We start from the raw sequence: 19,113 nt of genomic DNA on the forward strand, positions 1-19,113 counted from the left end.
GTCCTTTTAAATTTATTGAAACCTGTTTTATGGCCTAGAATAGCATTTATCTTGTTGAACGTTTGGTCTGTACTTGGAAAGAATGTGTTCCCTTGTTGGGTAGAGTGCTGTATAAATGTCAGGTTAAGTTAGCTGATGGTGTTATTCACGTCCTCCATATCTTTACTCTTTTCTGTCTACTTGTATGCATAACTAAGAGAGGAGTGTTGAAGTGTCCAAATAAAAATTTGGATTTGTCTTTTTCTCCTTTGAGTATGTTATTGTTTTCTCCCCCACATGTATTTTAAAACTGTTAGCCAAGGGCATATACATTTAGGATCATTATATTGTTTTAATAAATTGATCCCTTTAACATTATGAAAATATGTCACTTCATCCCTGGTTACATTCCTTGTTCTAAAATCTATTTTGTCCAGTAATAACATAGCCACTTTAGATGTCCTTTGATTAGTCAGTCATTGGATGTTATTTATCTTTTTCTGTCCTTTTAGGTTTAGCCAGTGTTCCTTTGTGTTTAAAATGGGTTTCTTGTAGATAGCATATAGTTATCTCCAATTCCACAATCTCTGTCTTTTAATTGGGGTTTTTTTGACCACTTACATTTAACTAGCTATTAAGATGTTTGGTGTTAAATCTACCCCTGTTATTTGTTTTCTATTTGTCCCACCTGCTCTTTATTCCCTTTTTACACTTTTTTTCTGCCTTCTTTTGGATTTAGTTTTTGAGTGATTCCATTTTCATCTTTACCATTGGCTTATTAGTTAAACCTCTTTTGCTTAATTTTTTTTCTAATGGTTGTTGTATGGTTTACAATTCGTGCCTTTAACTTGTCACAGCCTGTCTTGAAATGATAAGATACTGCTTCACACATGTGGAAGAAAGAACTTACATCTATACATTCAATACTTCCCCTTCCTTCCTCCCCTCCTTGGTGCTATTGTTGTCTTACATTTTATTTCTACAAAGGCTATAAACTCCATGATATGTTGTTATTATTTTTGCTTTAACTACTGAGTCATATGTATGTGTGTAAATGCATAACTTCAGAAGCTGTTTATTTATTTATTTTTAGTGTTGTAGGTCAGTTATACTTAAAAACAAACAAACTTACAGAAAACATGATCAGATTTGTGGTTACCAGAGGCAGGGGTATGGAGAGGGAGAATGTGGTCAAAAGGTACAAACTGCCAGTTATAAGATAAATAAGTACTAGGAATGTAATTATAACATGATTAATATAATTAACACTGCTGTATGTTATATATGAAAGTTGTTAAAAGAGTAAATCCTAAGAGTTCTCGTCACAAGGAAAAAATATTTTTTCTTTTTCCTTTATTTTGTATGAGATGATGGATTTTCACTAAACTTATTGGGGTAATCATTTCATGATGTATATAAGTCAACTCATTATGCTGTACACTTAAACTTACCCATTGCTATATGTCAGTTATATCTCAGTAAAACTGAAAGAAAATATTGGTAAAGTCATTTTCAGTCAACAATTAAAAAGGTTTTTTAAAAATTGTGGTAAAATACACACAGTATACATTTTACCATTTTTAACTTTAAGTATATATAGTTCAGTAACGTTATACAATGTTATGCATTGCAACCAATCTTGAGAACTTTTTCCTATTCATTAAATAACCACTTCTCATTTCCCCTGGCAAAGCAGGAACAGCCATTCTACTTTCTGTTTCTATGACTGACTGCTCTAAATACTGCACATAAGTGGAATCGTACAGTATTTGTCTTTTTATAACTGACTTATTTCACTTAGCATAATGTCCTTAAGATTCATCCATGTTATAGCATGTATAAGAATTTCCTTTCTTCTTAAGGCTGAATAATATTCTATTGCATATTTATACCATATTTTGTTTAGCATTTCATTCTTCAATGGACATTTGGTTTGTTTCCACCTTTTGACTATTGTGAATAATGCTGCTATATGAATATAAGTGTATAAATATTTCTTTGAGACCCTTCTTTTAATTCTTTTGGATATAGACCCAGAAGTGGTCTTGCTGGATCATGTGGTAATTCTATTTTTAATTTTTTGAGGAACCACCATTCAGTTATCCATAGCAGCTATACCATTTTACATTCCTATCAGCAATGTACAAGGGTTCCAGTTTCTCCACATCCTTGTCAGCACTTGTTATTTTCTGATTTTTTGATAGTAGTCATTCTGATAGGTGTGAGGTGATATCTCATAGTGGTTTTGATTGGCATTTCCTTAATCAGTAGTGATGTTGAGTATCTTTTCATAAGCTTTTTGGCCATTAGTATATCTTCTTGGAGAAGTGTCTATTCAAGTCTTTTGCCCATTTTGAATCAGTTTGTTTGTTTGTTTTTGCTGTCTAGTTGTAGGAGTTCTTTATATATTCTGGATCTTAATCCCTTATCAGATATATGACTTGCAAATATTTTTTCCCATTTCGTAGGTTGCCTTTTCACTCTGTTGATTGTACTCTTTGATGCACAGCAGTTTTAAATTTTGATATAGTCTGACTTATGTATTTTTACGTTTGTTGCCTGTGCTTTTGGAGTCATGTGCAAGAAATCATTGCCAAATCCAATGTCATGAAGCCTTTCCTTTATCTTTTCTTCTAAGAGCTTTGTAGTTTTGGCTCTTACATTTGGATCTTTGACCCATTTTGAGTTAATTTTTATATATGTTACCAGGTAAGGGCCCAACTTTATTCTTTGGCATGTGTATATCAGCTTTTCCAATAGTGTTTGTTGAGAAGACTGTTCTTTCTCCATAGAATGATCTTGGTACCTTTGTCAAAAGTCATTTGACTGGGCTTCCTGGTGGCGCAATGGTTGAGAGTCCGCCTGCCGATGCGGGGGACACGGGTTCGTGCCCCAGTCCGGGAGGATCCCACATGCTGCAGAGCGGCTGGGCCCGTGAGCCATGACCACTAAGCCTGCGCATCCGGAGCCTGTGGTCCGCAACGGTAGAGGCCACCACAGTGAGAGGCCAGCGTACCGCAAAAAAAAAAAAAAAAAAAAAAATCATTTGACCTTGTATGTGAGGATTTATTTCTGGGCTCTCTACTGTAATTGGTCTGTATGTCTGTCTTTATGCCAGTACCATTGCTGTTTCGAGTACTACAGCTTTGTAGTAAGTTTTGAAATCAGAAAGTGTGAGGCTGCCAATGTTGTTTTTCAAGATTACTTTGGCTATTTGGGGTCCCTTGAGATTCTGTATGAATTTTAGGATGGGCTTTCCTATATCTGCAAAACACTGTTGGAATTTTGATAGGGATTGCATTGAATCTGTAGATTGCTTTGGGTAGTATTGTCATCTTAACAATATTAAGTCTTGAAATTCATGGCTAAAAGATGCCTTTCCATTTATTTGTGGTTTGTTTAATATCATTCAGCAGCATTTTGAACTTCTTAGGTAGTCAATCAGATTTTAAAGAAATTAAAAAAGGAAAAAAATTATTTTATAAAAACTGTCATTTTTACCATTTTTCTCTTCATTTATCTCTGCATCCCTTCATTAGAATCAAGTTTTCTTCTGGTTTCATTTTTCTTCTGTCTGAAAATCTTTAACGTTTCTTGTGGTAGGTGAATGAACTAGGTGAATGCAGAGCCCCAGAAGCCATGTGATTGAAGTATATCACGAAGGGGGGAATGCTCAATCTTGTTGATAGGTACAAAAATATGAGCAATGAGAATTGACCATTAGATTTAATAACTTGTCATATGAAGTCTATTCTGATGAAAAGAAATGATTAAACAAAGGAAATTAAATTCTGTTCAGACATCCATTTATTAAATACACATTCTCATGGATTCAGCAATCCTAGGAATTTGATCGAAAGAGGCAATTACTCAAAGTAGGCATGAAGGTTAATTGCAGTGTTGCATGTGACAGTAAAAAGTTTAAATGTTCATTACTTAACCTGATTGAGTAAATAAATTATGTGATGATGTAAACTGTTGGCATTAAAAATGAAAATAAAGGTCTACAGTGACATGGAAAGATATCTATGACATATGTGAAAAGCAGTTCTACTGGAGAGCATGCTTCAGACAGTTTTCTTTTATATATCTATAGTTTTCAACCTGTGTTCCAAAGCAAATGGTTGTCTCCAGATGACAGCACTTTGGTTGAATTTTCATTTTTTAACTTAATTTGGATATTTTCTTTTGTGAAGTGCTCGTATAAGTGTTTCACCTTTTTTCAGGGAGGGTGTGTGTGTGTTTGCTTTCCTTATTGATTTGAAGTGAGGGTTGGTTTGTTTGTTTTTTAAAGTTCTGGATGTATAATCAATCTCTCACTTTGTGGGTTGCCTTTTTTCTTTTAAATTTAATTCCTTAAAAAAATTGAGATAAATTTTGCGTATCATAAAATTCATCCATTTCAAGTATGCAGTTCAGTGTTGTACCATCACCATAAATAAATTTTAGAACATTTTAATCTTTTCAGTCTCTTAATGGTGCTTTCAGTGAAGAGAAATTCCTCATTATAATCCAATTTATCAGATTTTTCTTTCTGGTTAGCAGTTGCTTTGTCCTGTTTAAGAAAGCTTTAGCTATTCCAAGGTCATGAAGATGTTCTGTGGTTTCTTCTAAAAGCTTACCTTTTACATTTAGATCTACAGTCTATCTAGAATAGACTTTTTTTCCCCCTTGGTGAGAGAGTGGGGCTCAAAATATAAGGATGTCCGATTGATACGGTCTTTTATTGAAAAGAGCATTTTTTCTCCACTGCACCGAAGTGTTGCCTTAGTGTTCAGTCAAGTGAACTCACATGTGTGAATCTGAGTTTGGATGCTGTTCTGTTGATCAATTTGTCTACTTTTATTCCTATATTAACACTCTCTTTGTTACAATAGCTATATTTTAGATCTTGATATTTCGTAGTGTAAATTCTCTTACTTAGTTCTTCCAGATTGCCTTCACTCTGTATATTTCCATATGAATTTTAAAATCAGCTCATTTTGCTGGGGGCTGGGGTGGGGTGGGTGGGGTGGTGGTAAAGCCTGCTGGAGTTTTGATTGGTATCGCGTTAAATTCATCATCTCTTACTCTTTTAAGTTTTTGGTGGTTTTTGTTTTCTTTCCCCAGTTTTCATTAAATGATATAATCTCTAAAGTGTACTCAATAAGTGGTAGCTACTGTTATTATAAATATTCAATATAAATCATTGCTTTACAATTTCTTGGGTAGATTTCTTGTTTGAAATCTTTGCTGAGTCTGTTAAGTTACCCTTGAACACAGTAATATGAGAAATGATTGTGATGTGGGATGGTATTTCTCTAGCTTTGCCTGACATCACTGATAGATGCTTTCATGTTTCTTTTAAAATGATTTATAGTAGAAGCAAAAGAGTAAAAATGTTTTTCTGGTGTATTATTCCCCCCCCCCCCGAGCAATGTTATGTTGTAGGTACTTTGCACATGTTATTTCTATTCCTGCAACATAGGCAATATTATCCCTGTCCTATAAAAGAGGAAACCGAATCTGAGAGAGAAGTCAAGTGACTTAACCGGAAGTCACAGTTTGTAATTGGCAGAGCCTGGGATTTGCACTGGGGACTCCTGGCTCTGAAGGCCTGCTCTTTACACTTCAGCAGACTGACGCCTTCCGCCATTCTTCACAACTCAGGATCTCTTGGCCATTCTTCTGTTACCACTTCTAAAGCACCTTCTTTTTCTGGCTTCCTTTAGTGCATATGAAACATTTTACAAGTTTTACTTTAAAGTTCTCTCCAAAGTGTTAAGCCCTAGGAAGCATTTAAGTGCATATGCTGCCACTCCTTGTCTGCTTTCTTAGGGAGACCCCAGCAGACTTGTGTCTGTGCTTCTTTTGGACCTTTTTAAACAGTCAAATAATTAATGAGATGTTCTTCTTTTACCTAGGTAAATGAATACTTTGGAGGTGATAAGGGTGACTGCCTTTCTGAAAATAGATTTTATTTCTTGCTACTTTCTGTGAGGACCAGAAATGGTGTTGCATGTTTTTCTTCCCCTACATTTTGAATCCTTGCTCATTGTAGACAGTTTGGAAAATATGGAAAAGGAGTAAGCAGAAACAAAATTACAGTTTTGGCCTTTACAGTTAACAGGAAGATTGTAATAACTATAGATAATATTATTAGTAGATATTTATTATACTTCTCTACTTAAGTAGTGTGTCAGGAATTATTCTAAATGCTAAGAATGCAGAATGTGGGCTTCCCTGGTGGCGCAGTAGTTGAGAATCTGCCTGCCAATGGAGGGGACACGGGTTCGAGCCCTGGTCTGGGAAGATCCCACATGCCGTGGAGCAGCTGGGCCCGTGAGCCACAACTACTGAGCCTGTGCGTCTGGAGCCTGTGCTCCGCAACAAGAGAGGCCGTGATAGTGAGAGGCCCGTGCACCGCGATGAAGAGTGGCCCCCACTTGCCACAACTAGAGAAAGCCCTCGCACAGAAACAAAGACCCAACACAGCCAAAATAAATAAATAAATAAAATTAAAAAGAATACAGAATGAATAAAACAGTCAAACACCTCTGTCCTGTGGAGGTTAAATTTGACTAAAGGAGCCCATATTAAGTGCCAGGATTATCTTTTTAAAATTTTCTGTCGGGGAGGCCCTGTTTTCATTTCAGTTTTATGGATCAGGAAACAGGCATAGAGAGGTCAGATGACATGCAGCAGCATCTGACTCTGCTGGAAGTTTCAGTGACTAGTTTCTCTTTCTTTAAACTAGAGCATATATATCTGGGGTCTTGATGTAGATCTTTTACTCCTTTAAGTTTCATTTTGAAAAAACCACTGTTCATTGTTATTAAAAAGAGATGTGTCTTCAAGGAAAATTTAGATAGGCTATATAAGGAAAAAGAATAAAAATTAGAGATAGTATTGTTAGCATTTTAACACACTTTTTCTAGTTGCTTTTCTAAATAAGTAGATTGATAGATAAATTTTTATTTGTAAAGATGGGGTCGTACAGACATATTTTGACTTGCTTTTTTTTCCATTTAATATAGTTTAGACCATTTTTCATGTCACTGTTCTTTTTAGATAGTATTTCACCAGTTTTAGACAGGTGACAGCAGCCTTCACAGCTTTTGATATATGCATAGCGTTTGTTCTTTTGTTCTACTTCACATATTTTTAAAATCCGCTTTCTTTGAAAAATCAGAAAAGGGAACTATGCGTCACTGCAACTTATGCATCACTGTAAGTTGCCATGAAATAATGGCAACTTACTGAGATAGGTTACTGTAAAAATAAATACCGTTAAAAACAAAACCTATAATGAAATTCTAGCCAGATACTGTTTGTTACAGTAAACTGAACAGGAGACCAGCTCTTTTTGTTAAGAACAGACAGTTGGAGGTATTAGAGAGATATGAAAATATAGTTTGGTATAATTAGGAGAACTGAAAGAAAACTGAAAAGGTGGTAAGTTTTGCAGTATGGGATTCATTGTACTCTAATACCTTAACCAGGGGTTTTCAGTGTTTTTACAGTAAGAAATAAAATTTACATCTAGACCTTATATACATGAGTATATGTGTTTATGTGTGTGTAACATATGTGTGTGTATATATGTATTTATGTATGTAATGTATATGTATTATGCTTCAGTAGAAAAGTTTTTTAAAAGAACTTAAATTTTCTCCTGTTGTATCATATACTTAAATGATGTCCGAACCCTCTTGTTAGACATTTACATTGTTTTCTATTTTTCTGTGTTATAAATTGTTGTAGCTACAATTTTGTGTAGGTCTACAATTCCTTAGGATAAATTGCTGTAAGTTAAATTATATCCAGTGTTATGTAGTAATGTTGATAAATATTCTCTGAAAGGTAACAATTTATAATCCTACCAAAGAGCCCAGTTCCTATAAAGTATATAAAAATTAAAGTTACTAATTTGATAGGTGAAAAATTACATCTTTCTTTGTTATGTACATGTTCATTTTGACAGCCATTTAAATTTCTTGTTTTGCAATATTGGTAGTTACTCTGCTTATTTGCCTATTAAAGTATTAATTTTGGTTTCCTAAGTAATTTATAAGAGATCTTTATATGGTAAGTTATTTACCATATGTCAGAATATTTCCCCCAATGTATTTGTCTTTAAAATTTGATTATGAACATTCCTGAGCTAAAAAAATTTTTTAGGCAAATCTAAATTTTATTTCTGTTTGGTAGCTGCTTTTAGTCATTTTATGGTTTTAGAGTTTTTCACACTTGATTCTTTTTATCCATAGTATATATTGGTATGTGACATGAGGTAGCATTTAACTTTTATTTTTAATCCTCTTTCTTAAATGATCCCTTTCTCCCCTATTTGAAGTTCTAACTTCATCATACACAAATTGTAAGTGTAAATGAATCTGTTTCTCGACTTCCTGTTTTGTTTCATTGGTCTTGCTTTGTTAGTACCACACTAATTATTATAGCTTTTAAGAAAAATTTTAATATCTAATAACATAAGCATTCCCCTCTTTTAAAAAAATAATTGGTGGTGAGGAAAGGAAGAAAAACTCTCCTATATTTATTCTTCCAGATACCTTAGTATAATCTTGTCATGTAATGTTAATAGCAGCCAAATACTTGTTAAAAATTTGAGTGGAACTACAGGTTAGGTAAGTTGGAAGGAAACTTACTACATTGGAAATAGCATGTAGCAGTGATTTCAGTCAAACTCCCAATGGATTTAAAATTTTTTATTACTTTTTAGTTTTATTGTAGAAAGAAAACAGTTTGTTTCTACATTTTAGTGTTTGTGTGGAGGAGTAGAAGGTTTCTGATTAAGTTGTGCTTACTGGTGGCTGGAGTCGTTGTATTAAAAAGTCATGTATGTATAGATGTATTTATTCATGGCTTTCTTCCTTCTGAGTTGCAAGAGTGGTATGAGAGATAGGGGCTGCTTTTTTGGACAAGCTTGTCTCTTCTTTTTCCAAATGAATGCTTCTGGCTTTCCATTGATCTCATTTCCCAACAACGTGTTGGTAAGATTTAGGTTTAAGGGGGAAGAATTGTAGGCTAGATTAGGGGCCAAGCTGGCATTTACAATAACAACTCAAAGGTGTTTGGTTTGCCTGTGCCAGTCATTGTTCTGTGTATTTACCTTTGGAATTTATGCAAGTAATAATTGGCAAACTAAATCTAGACTTTTCTGCTTGGCCTACTCTCAAATGTATAATCTCTTCCTGCTTTCTAACTGTATTTGAGATTTCTTTTGTGGCCTAGGATTCTCTATCAGTTTTTTTTTGTTGTTGTTTTTAACGTTCCGTGGAAAATCTTAAGTGTTGTTTGTTGGTTGGTCTGCTTGATCTGTCGAAGATGAAAAGGTGCTTAAAATTTTTTTTAAATATTTCTAACTTTTTTGTACTTTGTGGAATTTTATTCAGTATATAAAAGCACACATTATCCTCTTTATAGATTTTTGCTTTTTAGAGAGTTTTAAAGCTCTTAGTGTTATTCAGTGGTTTGACTTGAATATTGCTCTCCTTGCAATAATGACTTTTGCTTTCCTTTTAATTTGAATTTTCCTGTTATGTTTTGCTTATTGCTTTTAGCCTTTCTATGTGTTTTTTGTTATGCTTATTACCCTTGTGGGCAGGGGAATGCCCGGATTCAATTTTGCTTTTTATTTAAAAAGTGCTGGTTACAGCCCATTAAATTGATTTCATAGGCTACAACCAGCAGTTGGAAAACACCTGAGCTGTATTTTTCTGTATAGAAAGTACATTGATTTCTGAGTAGAACAGACCTAGATCTGATCCAGTTACTTATTTCTCTGGTCCTCAATTTCTTCTGTAAAATTGGAATGTCTACTTACATATTTTTTCTGAAGATTAAAAGACAATGTGTGCCTACTGTATAGCACAGGGAACTCTATTCAATATCCTGTGATAAATCATAATGGAAAAGAATATGAAAGAGAATGCATATGTATATAACTGAATCACTTTGCTGTACAGCAGAAATTAACACAACATTGTAAGTCAACTGTACTTCAATAAAATAAATTTTTTTAAATGTTAAGAAAAAGACAATATGTGAAACAAGCCTAGTACAGAGACTAAAGTTATCTAATAACATTTTGCACAATGTATCTGTTACCCTTAATTTCTTTTTTTTTTTTTTTTTTCTTTTTGTGGTACGCGGGCCTCTCACTGTTGTGGCCTCTCCCGCATCCCCTGCATCGGCAGGCGGACTCTCAATCACTGCGCCACCAGGGAAGCCCTATCCTTAATTTCTTAAATCCAAACATTTAAAAACGCAAGAGAAAAGGGCAAAATGCCCGCATGTTTTCTAGATCCTTTGTAAGGTTTTTGTTTTTGTTTTTGCTTCCTCTCAGGAGTAAAGATGTTTTTGATATGAAAACCTTACATTGTATAAGCATTTCTCATCATGAAAGCCAAAATGCAGAATTTGTAGGATTTTTAAAGTAGGAAATTGATTCCTCTTACATAACTCTTCAAGTAGGGAATTTTCCAAGTGAAATATATTCTGTGTTAGTTGGTGGCACCTACTGGCAAAGATATATCACTGCTTAGAGCCTGCTGTGCTTTTATACAAACTAACCCCATATAACAGACTGGGAAAGATGATGGGAAATAGGAGAGGAATATATTGTGTTTACCAAAGTGGGCATTTCCTTGGCCCTCCCTGCCCACCGCCCCCCCGCAAAGTATTTGTCCAGTGAATTGGGAGGAGGAAGGAATCATGCCATGCTATTGCCCTAGTCCTGTGTTTGCCAGTATGTGCTGAGCTCTTATTAAGAGAATGTGAAAGGGGGGTGGCCATATCCAACAAACTTGGGAAAGCTAGGTTAAACTAACCTAGCCTGATTTTTAAATTATGAGATGTTACAGAGCCTTTAGTATCTTAGTGAAGTATATCATAACCTCTGGGAGTGGAGTTGGGGGAACACTCATGCAGTGCACCACATTTGTCAAACTCAGACCTCAGAACCCTTTTTTCTCTGAACATCTCTTGTGTTACCTGGAATACTCTTTGGAAATTATCCTCTGATCAGGGTAGCTTGAGAGCATCATTTTCCCTTCGGCATCTTCTCCTGAAGGCTTTATAAGAGAAGGAACAGGCATTAGATTCTCATGGTATTTGGTAGTTCTGAAATATCACATATTGGGATGGAGTCTGTCATGACGGTATCAGTGCAATTTCCTTAGGATGGTGGTACTACATGGACCACATCATTTTGCCATAGCAGTGATTTTAAAGCAGACACATACATAAAAATTACCTGGAGAACTTTAAATTAAAGCAAAGCAAAACACGTATACCTAGGCTCCATCCACCCTGGCCACCTATTTGGTCAGACATGCTTTGCTATTTTATTACATTTGGGACACCTTTGAGATCTAATGAAAGCTCTGGATCTTCTTTCTGGAGGACTGTATACGCACGAACTTTTGTATATGACTTCATGATATTTATCACCCTCATTCACACCCCCAAGCCCATGGATCTCTAGTAAAGAACTCCTTATATCAAGTTTTCCTGGATAGGCATTGAATGGCAAGCAGGATTTACCCCAGAATTGAGATAACTATGTACTCTATGAATTACTTGACCATGGTACGGTCAGGCTATATTTGAAGAAATCACATACTGTCACAGGGGTTAAAGGAAAAGAAGCCTGAAGAGAAAGAAAGGCCAGGTCTGAGATGGTGGTGATTTTTAGTATATTTTCCTAAGGAAGCGAGTTTAGGAGCTCACACCCCTAGAGCAGTGGCTCTCAAGTGGAGGGGGCAGTTTTGTTGCCCCGAGCCCCCAATCCCCACCCCTGACATTTGGCAATCTGGAGACATTTTTGGTTATCACAGTTAGGGCAGGGGAGGGGGTTGCTACTGGCAACTAGCAGGGAAAAGCCAGGGATGCTGCCTGACATCCTACGTTGTACAGGACAGCCACGCTCCCCCCGCCCCTGCACCACGGAATTAATCTGGCCCCAAATGTCACTAGTACTAAGGTTGATCTGCCCTAGAGTCTAGCTGCTGCTTCCTAGACTGTATCTTCCATTGGTAGTAGGAAGGTCTGCGTTTTTTGTTTGTTTGCATGTGATGTAGGTGTAGGATGAAAGAGATGATGATGAGAAGGGTAGGAAGTGATTAAGCCAGGTTGGTATTTCAAAGAACTTTCCTTTCCCAGAAGTGTTGGAGACTTAAAAGAGGATCTCACCTCTCAGATTGGCTTACCTCATGGTTTCATCTGAGAGCTTGGATGTAGGAAACCACCTTCCTTTTCTCCTGGAAGGAAGACTCATTGTTTTTTCTTACCTCTCCCTTGAACTTGTGACCTTTTGTCTATTAAACCTTTAAGGAATAAAAGTCAAAATGATTATTTATTTATTTATTTTTGGCTGCGCTGGGTCTTCGTTGCTGTGTGCAGGCTTTTCTCTAGTTGGGGCGAGCGGGGGCTACTCTTCATTGTGATGCATGGGCTTCTCATTGCAGTGGCTTCTTTTGTTGTGGAGCACGGGGCTCTAGGTGCACGGGCCTTAGTAGTTGTGGACTGTGGGCTTCAGTAGTTGTGGCTCACTGGCTCTAGAGCACAGGCTCACTAGTTGTGGTGCACGGGCTTAGTTGTACCACGACATGTGGGATCTTCCCAGACCAGGGCTCAAACCCGTGTCCCCTGCATTGGCAGGTGGGTTCTCAAGCACTGCACCACCAGGGAAGCCCAGTCAAAGTGACTAAAAATAAAAACCTGTGGCTCTTAGAATTTTTGATGCTTGCCACCCATTCTTATCCCCACATAAGATAATGAGGAATAGGAGAGGTATATATTGTGTTTACCAAAAGTGGGCATTTCCTTTGTCTCTCAGCAGTATTCATGTAGTGAAGTGGGAGGAGGAAGGAATCGTGCCATGCTACTGCCCTAGTCCACTGTTTGCCAGTGTGCTGAGCTCTTATTGAGAGAGTGTAGAAGGGGGGTGGCCATACCCAACAAATTAGGGATAGCTGTTAAACTAATCTAACCTGATTTTTAAAATTATAAGATGTCAGAGCCTTTAGTATCTTTACGAAGTGCATTGTGGGGTGTGTTTGTGTAGGAAAGGAAGAAGGGCGGCGGGGGAGAGCACACACGTGAGCATGCAGCATTTGTCAAACTTAATTAGACCCCAGGACCCTTTTTCCTCTGAGCATCTCTTGTGTCACCTGGATTACTCTTTGGAAATGATCCTCTGATCAGTGTAGCTGGAGGGCAGCTTTTTCCCTTTGGCATCTTTTCCTGAAGGCTTTATAAGAGAAATTGAAAAAAAAAATGTATTCCAGCCCCCACAGGGCTCTATTAAATACAGTTTTACTAAATTGTATGTCTTTATCCACTTTCATCAAGCCTTAAGAGAATAGTTGCTATTTTTATCAGAGGGGTTGTTTTCTTTTCAGCTATGTAAATAAACACCATTTCTCTGTTTTGGAATGAAAGGAAGAATTAAATTTTCTTACTGGAAAGACGGTTGTTTCTTGTGTAGTCCGCAGGAACTTCTGACGTTTTTATGTTTCCTGCCTGAGTGAGGAAAGTATTGAGGTAGGTTACGTCAGAATAGCTCTGGTGGATTCAGACTCCTGTGTTTTAAAACTTTGGAGTTCAAACCCCTTTGCACATATACCTCCTTCACACATTTCCTGGGCTGCCTGGAGACGAGGGAGCGGGAACTTACTTCCCATCTCTCTTCCATTTGGCATGCTCACCTCCATGTTCCCAGCCATTCTTTCTTCTTGCCACTCTCTCAGAACCCAGGACATTGTGATATTGCAACGATGCCTTTGTAACTACCAGTCAGATCCAGGTGATATACTGAGTCACTGTTCCCACTTTGTTCATTCCCCTAAGGAAACCTGTCAGCTTTATTAATCCCTAAGTCCTTCAAGATAGCAGTAAAAGGAAAATTTGAGGGAGGAGTACTACTTGTGTTTCCCTATTCTTCATCCCCCCTTTCCCATTCAGGATCATTTATTGCTGCCACCACTTTAGACCTGCTTTGGACACTTGGACACACTTCCTTCCTCTCTGGCTCATGGTTGACTTTAACATATGGAGCCCTGCCCTCCTGCCCCCCTTCCCCATCGCAGACCTCGGTGTTATGCGGCTTATAAGGTTTTATCAAGGAAGCCAGTGGGTTTTCCCTATTAGGCAACCATCTGGAGCCTTTCTGTCAAAGTCTGAAGTTAGAAAAGCATGAGAATAGATAACACTTGGGGGAAAGTAGTATCTTCAAAGCAGGGCATAAACAGAGTTTATGAATACCCACTATACACCAAGCACTGTGCTGGTAGTCTCAATCCCCACAACTTTGTGTGGTTTGTATTTGTCCATGGGTAGAACAACTTGCTCAGGATCTCTCTGTCTCTCTCTCCCTCTCCCTCTCTCTCCCTCTCCCTCTCTCTCCCTCTCCCTCTCTCTCCCTCTCTCTCTCTCTCTCTCACGCGCGTGCACACACACACACACACACACACACACACACAGTGACCGACCAAATCTGGATTCCAACTTCTCTCTTTGGTTTCAAAGCCTTTGGCTTTTCTACTACATCATTCTACATCTCTCTTTTTTTTAAATTTTATTTTATTCATTTATTTAATTTTTGGCTGCCTTGGGTCTTTGCTGCTGTACGCGGGTTTTTTCTCTAGTTGCTGAGAGCGGGGGCTACTCTTTGTTGCGGTGTGCAGGCTTCTCATTGCGGTGGCTTCTCTAGTTGTGGAGCACAGGCTCTAGGTGCGTGGGCTTCAGTAGTTGTGGCTCGCAGGCTCTAGAGCGCAGGCTCAGTAGTTGCGGCGCACGGGCTTAGTTGCTCCGCGGCATGTGGACCTTCCTGGACCAGGGCTCGAACCCGTGTCCCCTGCATTGGCAGGCAGATTCTTAACCACTGTGCCACTAGGGAAGCCCTCATTCTACATCTCTTATCAGAGCCTGCTGTGAGACCTGCAGAGCACTAGTGTCCAGTGGTGATTCTTCTGCCACCACCTACGTTGGGTATTTTCAAATGGAGTGTTTGGAAATACTGTATGTGCCCAAACATTTTACAACTTGACGAACATAAAGGAAAAACAGGGAAAATTTGAGAGGTAGGCTTATTCCCTATAGGCAGTAAACAAGCTCTTGTAAACACTGATAAATAGATCTATAGGATCTTTTCGACTAATACTACAGGACAAATGTTATAGTTTAAATTTTGTACCCCAATCTTGGAATTTTAGGCTTGGGAAGGAATCTTAGAGAGACTGCTATCCATAAATGAGTTGTTATTCCTTTCAGAACACAACTCTCCCACTTCCCCTTCTCATTAAGTTTCCATTTAGCTATTAGGTAGGAGCTTCAAAAGGGAAAATCCAATCATGTATAATCTCCAGTTAATGGGCATCTATTGAGCGACTAGGTCACCAGAAAGAATACACAGTGCCTCTTTGTGCAGTAAACACAAAAATCAAAAGCTAATGCATTCCCAAGGCAAGCCAGATTGTTGCTGGCTAACAGCATCCTCCTCTTAAGGGAAAAGGTTGGGGCACCCACCATGCTTGCTAGGGGAGATTGCAAAGCCATTCCAGAAAAACAAGGCCATCAAGGGAGGAAAGAGAAAGGCAGGGGGGCTTCCAGGGCTTTGTCACTTCTAATTGCTGATGGCTGGGGTGGGCTACTGAGTAGCAGACATTCTAGTAAATGTTTTGTGTAATCATCAGGAACTTAGTGGGTCTCTGGGCCTTCTTTCTTCAGGTTAAAAGAATAACGGGGATGATTGAGGTAGAGCTTCAGCCCCACTCCCATAATTTAGCCTGTTTTCTAAGTACACCCAACCTTCATAAAGACTTTATGCTTACTTTTGTCCAACCACTAACTAATGATTGATCAAAGATGAAAACACCCCTGTTGACCCAAAATGGCATGTGTTAGCCACAAGCCAAACAGCTCTTGGGTTGGTGTTGGTACACTCCAGTTTGGGTTTTCAAAACTATATTTTGGTGTAGTTATTTAGAATTTGCAAAACTCGGCATAATTCAAATAACCTGTTTTTCCCCCCTTAGAACACTTCAGTTATGGAGGATCAAAATGAAGATGAGTCCCCAAAGAAAAATACTCTTTGGCAGGTAGGAATGACGGCGCACAGATAAGATAGCAATTGACTTACTGTAGATAAGATGCTCCCTCAGCTCCTGTCCTCAGTGAAACTAAGAGCCAAGTACTTTTGTTTTCTTTTGTGCAATTCTGCTAGTTTCAGGATCCACCCTGGGACTTCCCTGGCGGTCCAGTGGTTAAGACTTCACCTTCCAATGCAGGGGGTGGGGGTTCGATCCCTGGTTGGGGAACTAAGAGCCCACATGCCTCAGGGCCAAAAAACCAAGACATAAAACAGAAGCAATATTGTAACTAATTCAATGAAGACTTTTAAAATGGTCCACATAAGAAAAAAAAAAAAAGAATTCACCCTAATTTATCTTCTGTTCCTTAGGGAAGTGTCATTATGAATAGTAAAGAATTTAGGAATTCTCACCAAGATTCTGAAGTTGGCTGCAGCCCAAAATATTCCGTCTCTGGGGCCACTGTCTAAGCCAAAGATGGACAGTGGTGGTGTCCTTTGTCACCAGAATGGCACCATGCCGCATACCAGTGTATGCACCGACCTTTTCTCCCAACCGTCACCCTTCTCCCCCATTTCCTATTTGTTTGCCTTTTCCTTTTAAGTTCAGTTTCCTTCTCTCCTACCTCTATTTTAGTTTTCCAGTTTTCCTTCCAATCCCCCAGTTTTTTTGTAAGGCGCGGGATGGAGAGCATATAAAGTTTCATGATTTCATGTTTTCATCGACCATTATGGTACACATAATTTTTCCCTTCATGAAGATACAAATAAAGGCAAAACAAATCTAAATCTGAAGAGAATAATGATAAAAAAAAGTTCTCTGGGTTCACTTGTTTTGAATCAAAGGAGTTAGCAAGAATAAAGTGTCCCCAAGAAATTTATGATGAAAAGAAACAAAGCAGTGCAATTCCAGGAAGATCTTTCTAGGCCAAGCGGGTGGTTAGAAATAGAAATGGAAAATGTGCTGTAGAATTGGGCACATACTGTTATTTTAGGGGGAACTGTGTGCAGACTGACTGCTGTTCCCTCCACGTCTGGTATTTTGCAACAGGATTCTCTTTAATTTACTATTGCTTTTCAATTCACAGTGGTTCTTAACACTTTAGCTTTCAGTTTTTTGGTTTTTTTTTCATCTGCCTTTCAGTCAACTAGTTAATGGTATACCGATGCTCTAAGGGGGCTAGATGGTTAGGAAAGGAACCCTTCTGTAAATGAAATAATAACCCTTTTGCTTATCAAGTGAGATAATGGGTGTGAAAGTATTTTATAAACAATAAAGCAGTACACAAATGCAAGTTGTTACCATAATTATATTTAACCTGTTATGAAAGCAATTATTTTGGCAAGTATTATGAAAAAAATATAGAAAGAAAAGGGGAAGGAAAAATATGTAGCTTTCTCTCTCAAGATTAGGCACTTTTAACATTTTCATTTATATTCTTTACTTTTTCTTGGCGTGTTTCCCTTCACACAAATTATTGTGATCATATGCTATATAAAATTCTTTTGTCCCTAATACTGTTTCATAAACATGTTCTCTTGTTATTAAAATCTTACTTTATAAACCTAATTCTAATGGCTGCATCGTAGTACTTTGTGTAGATGTATTATATAATTCACTTTAACCAGTTGCCTGTAACTGGGTAGTTTTTTCTGAATTTTATTATAACATTATGGTGAACATCCTTATGCTTAGAAGTAGCAAAGGTGCTCCTTATGCTAGCTGATATTCACCACAGCAAAGAATGTTTACTTCGTCTGACTGTTCTTAATGCTGATGTTTTGGTTCTGTTTGATACGAATGTTTTACTACAAGCAACATCAAAAATCTCTGTTCAGTGCTGCCCCCTGGTGGTGCCCGGTGTCAATGAGCTCTCCCTCACCCAAATTATAAGGGAAAAAACGTTCTCAGACAAGGAAGTGGTAAGATAAGTGAGGTGGGAGATTAATGCCTTCCAGGTTTATACCTCTAAATGTCGATATAAGAACTCACTTCAGATATGAAGGATTTTTAAGATTTTACCAAGGAAGGCCAAAGACTCCTTTGGATATTTACAAAGGACGTCTTCTTTCTGGGATGGGTTCAGTTCACTTTAAGTTAGGGGATATACTGATAAAAAAAGCTCTTCATTCTTCCCATGTAAGACTTCTGAAATAAGCTCCTAATGGAATTAATGAATGTTTGTGATGCAACTCTTCAGTTTTCAAAATTCTCTTATATGTTATTCTTTCTAGTGTTACACATGAAGGGGCATTCAGAATAGTGATGGACAGATGACTTGGCAAATGTTTGACGAAAGTATTGAGGTTCTTTTGTTTGTAAACAGGGAAATTACTGAGCCTCATAATATCAGTAGCAGTTGTGGTTCAGTCTAGGGATTTAGATTTTTTTGGATATTGTTGTCCAGATGCAGTGCATGTAGTTTCAGTGTTTTTGTTTGTTTGTTTTGTTTTTTTGGCTGTGTTGGGTCTTCGTTGCTGTGCGCGGGCTTTCTCTAGTTGTGGTCAGCGGGGGCTACTCTTTGTTGCGGTGTGCAGGCTTCTCATTGCGGTGGCTTCTCCTGTTGCAGAGCACAGGCTCTAGGCGTGTGAGCTCAGTAGTTGTGGCGCACGGGCTTAGTTGCTCCGCGGCATGTGAGATCTTCCCGGACCAGGGCTCGAACCCGTGTCCCCTGCATTGGCAGGCGGATTCTCCACCACTGTGCCACCAGGGAAGCCCTAGTTTCAGTTTTTAAAAAGTATACTGATTTTATGTAAGGACCATGTAGATTTGATGAGAGATGCAACTATTTAGTATAGGAGTCTGTGGGATATCCGTAAACCAACTAAATAAGATGAGGAACTTTTCAGGTATATGTGGTTTACCTTGGGTCACTTTCTGAGTAGGTGATTGAAAGAGACAGTGAAAGTCTGTAAACTATTTTGTCAGCAGTTAGCAGCCCTGGAAATAATACGGAGGAGATTGAAACTGTTAGGTAAAATGAAGCTTTTTAGATTGAATTGCTCTCTGATTTCTCCGTTACATAGACGAGTAGTTTTCA

At 37.9% G+C, this 19,113-nt stretch overlaps 1 protein-coding gene across 5 annotated transcripts in view; it reads left to right on the forward strand.

Annotated features, from left to right (window-relative positions):
- Positions 1-19,113, forward strand: part of FBXW11 (F-box and WD repeat domain containing 11) — a 132,186-nt gene that overhangs the window by 70,450 nt on the left and 42,623 nt on the right. For 2 of the 5 annotated variants that reach the window (XM_060008397.2, XM_060008396.1), the window contains one exon: positions 16,020-16,082. The exons of the other annotated variants lie outside the window; for them this stretch is intronic. In XM_060008397.2, the coding sequence (XP_059864380.1) occupies positions 16,032-16,082 (51 nt within the window). In that variant the 5' untranslated portion in view covers positions 16,020-16,031. The remainder of the gene's footprint in view (positions 1-16,019; positions 16,083-19,113) is intronic. 5 annotated transcript variants of the gene reach the window in all.

Source organism: Delphinus delphis, chromosome 3, assembly GCF_949987515.2.
Source record: "Delphinus delphis chromosome 3, mDelDel1.2, whole genome shotgun sequence".
Taxonomy (NCBI): domain Eukaryota; kingdom Metazoa; phylum Chordata; class Mammalia; order Artiodactyla; family Delphinidae; genus Delphinus; species Delphinus delphis.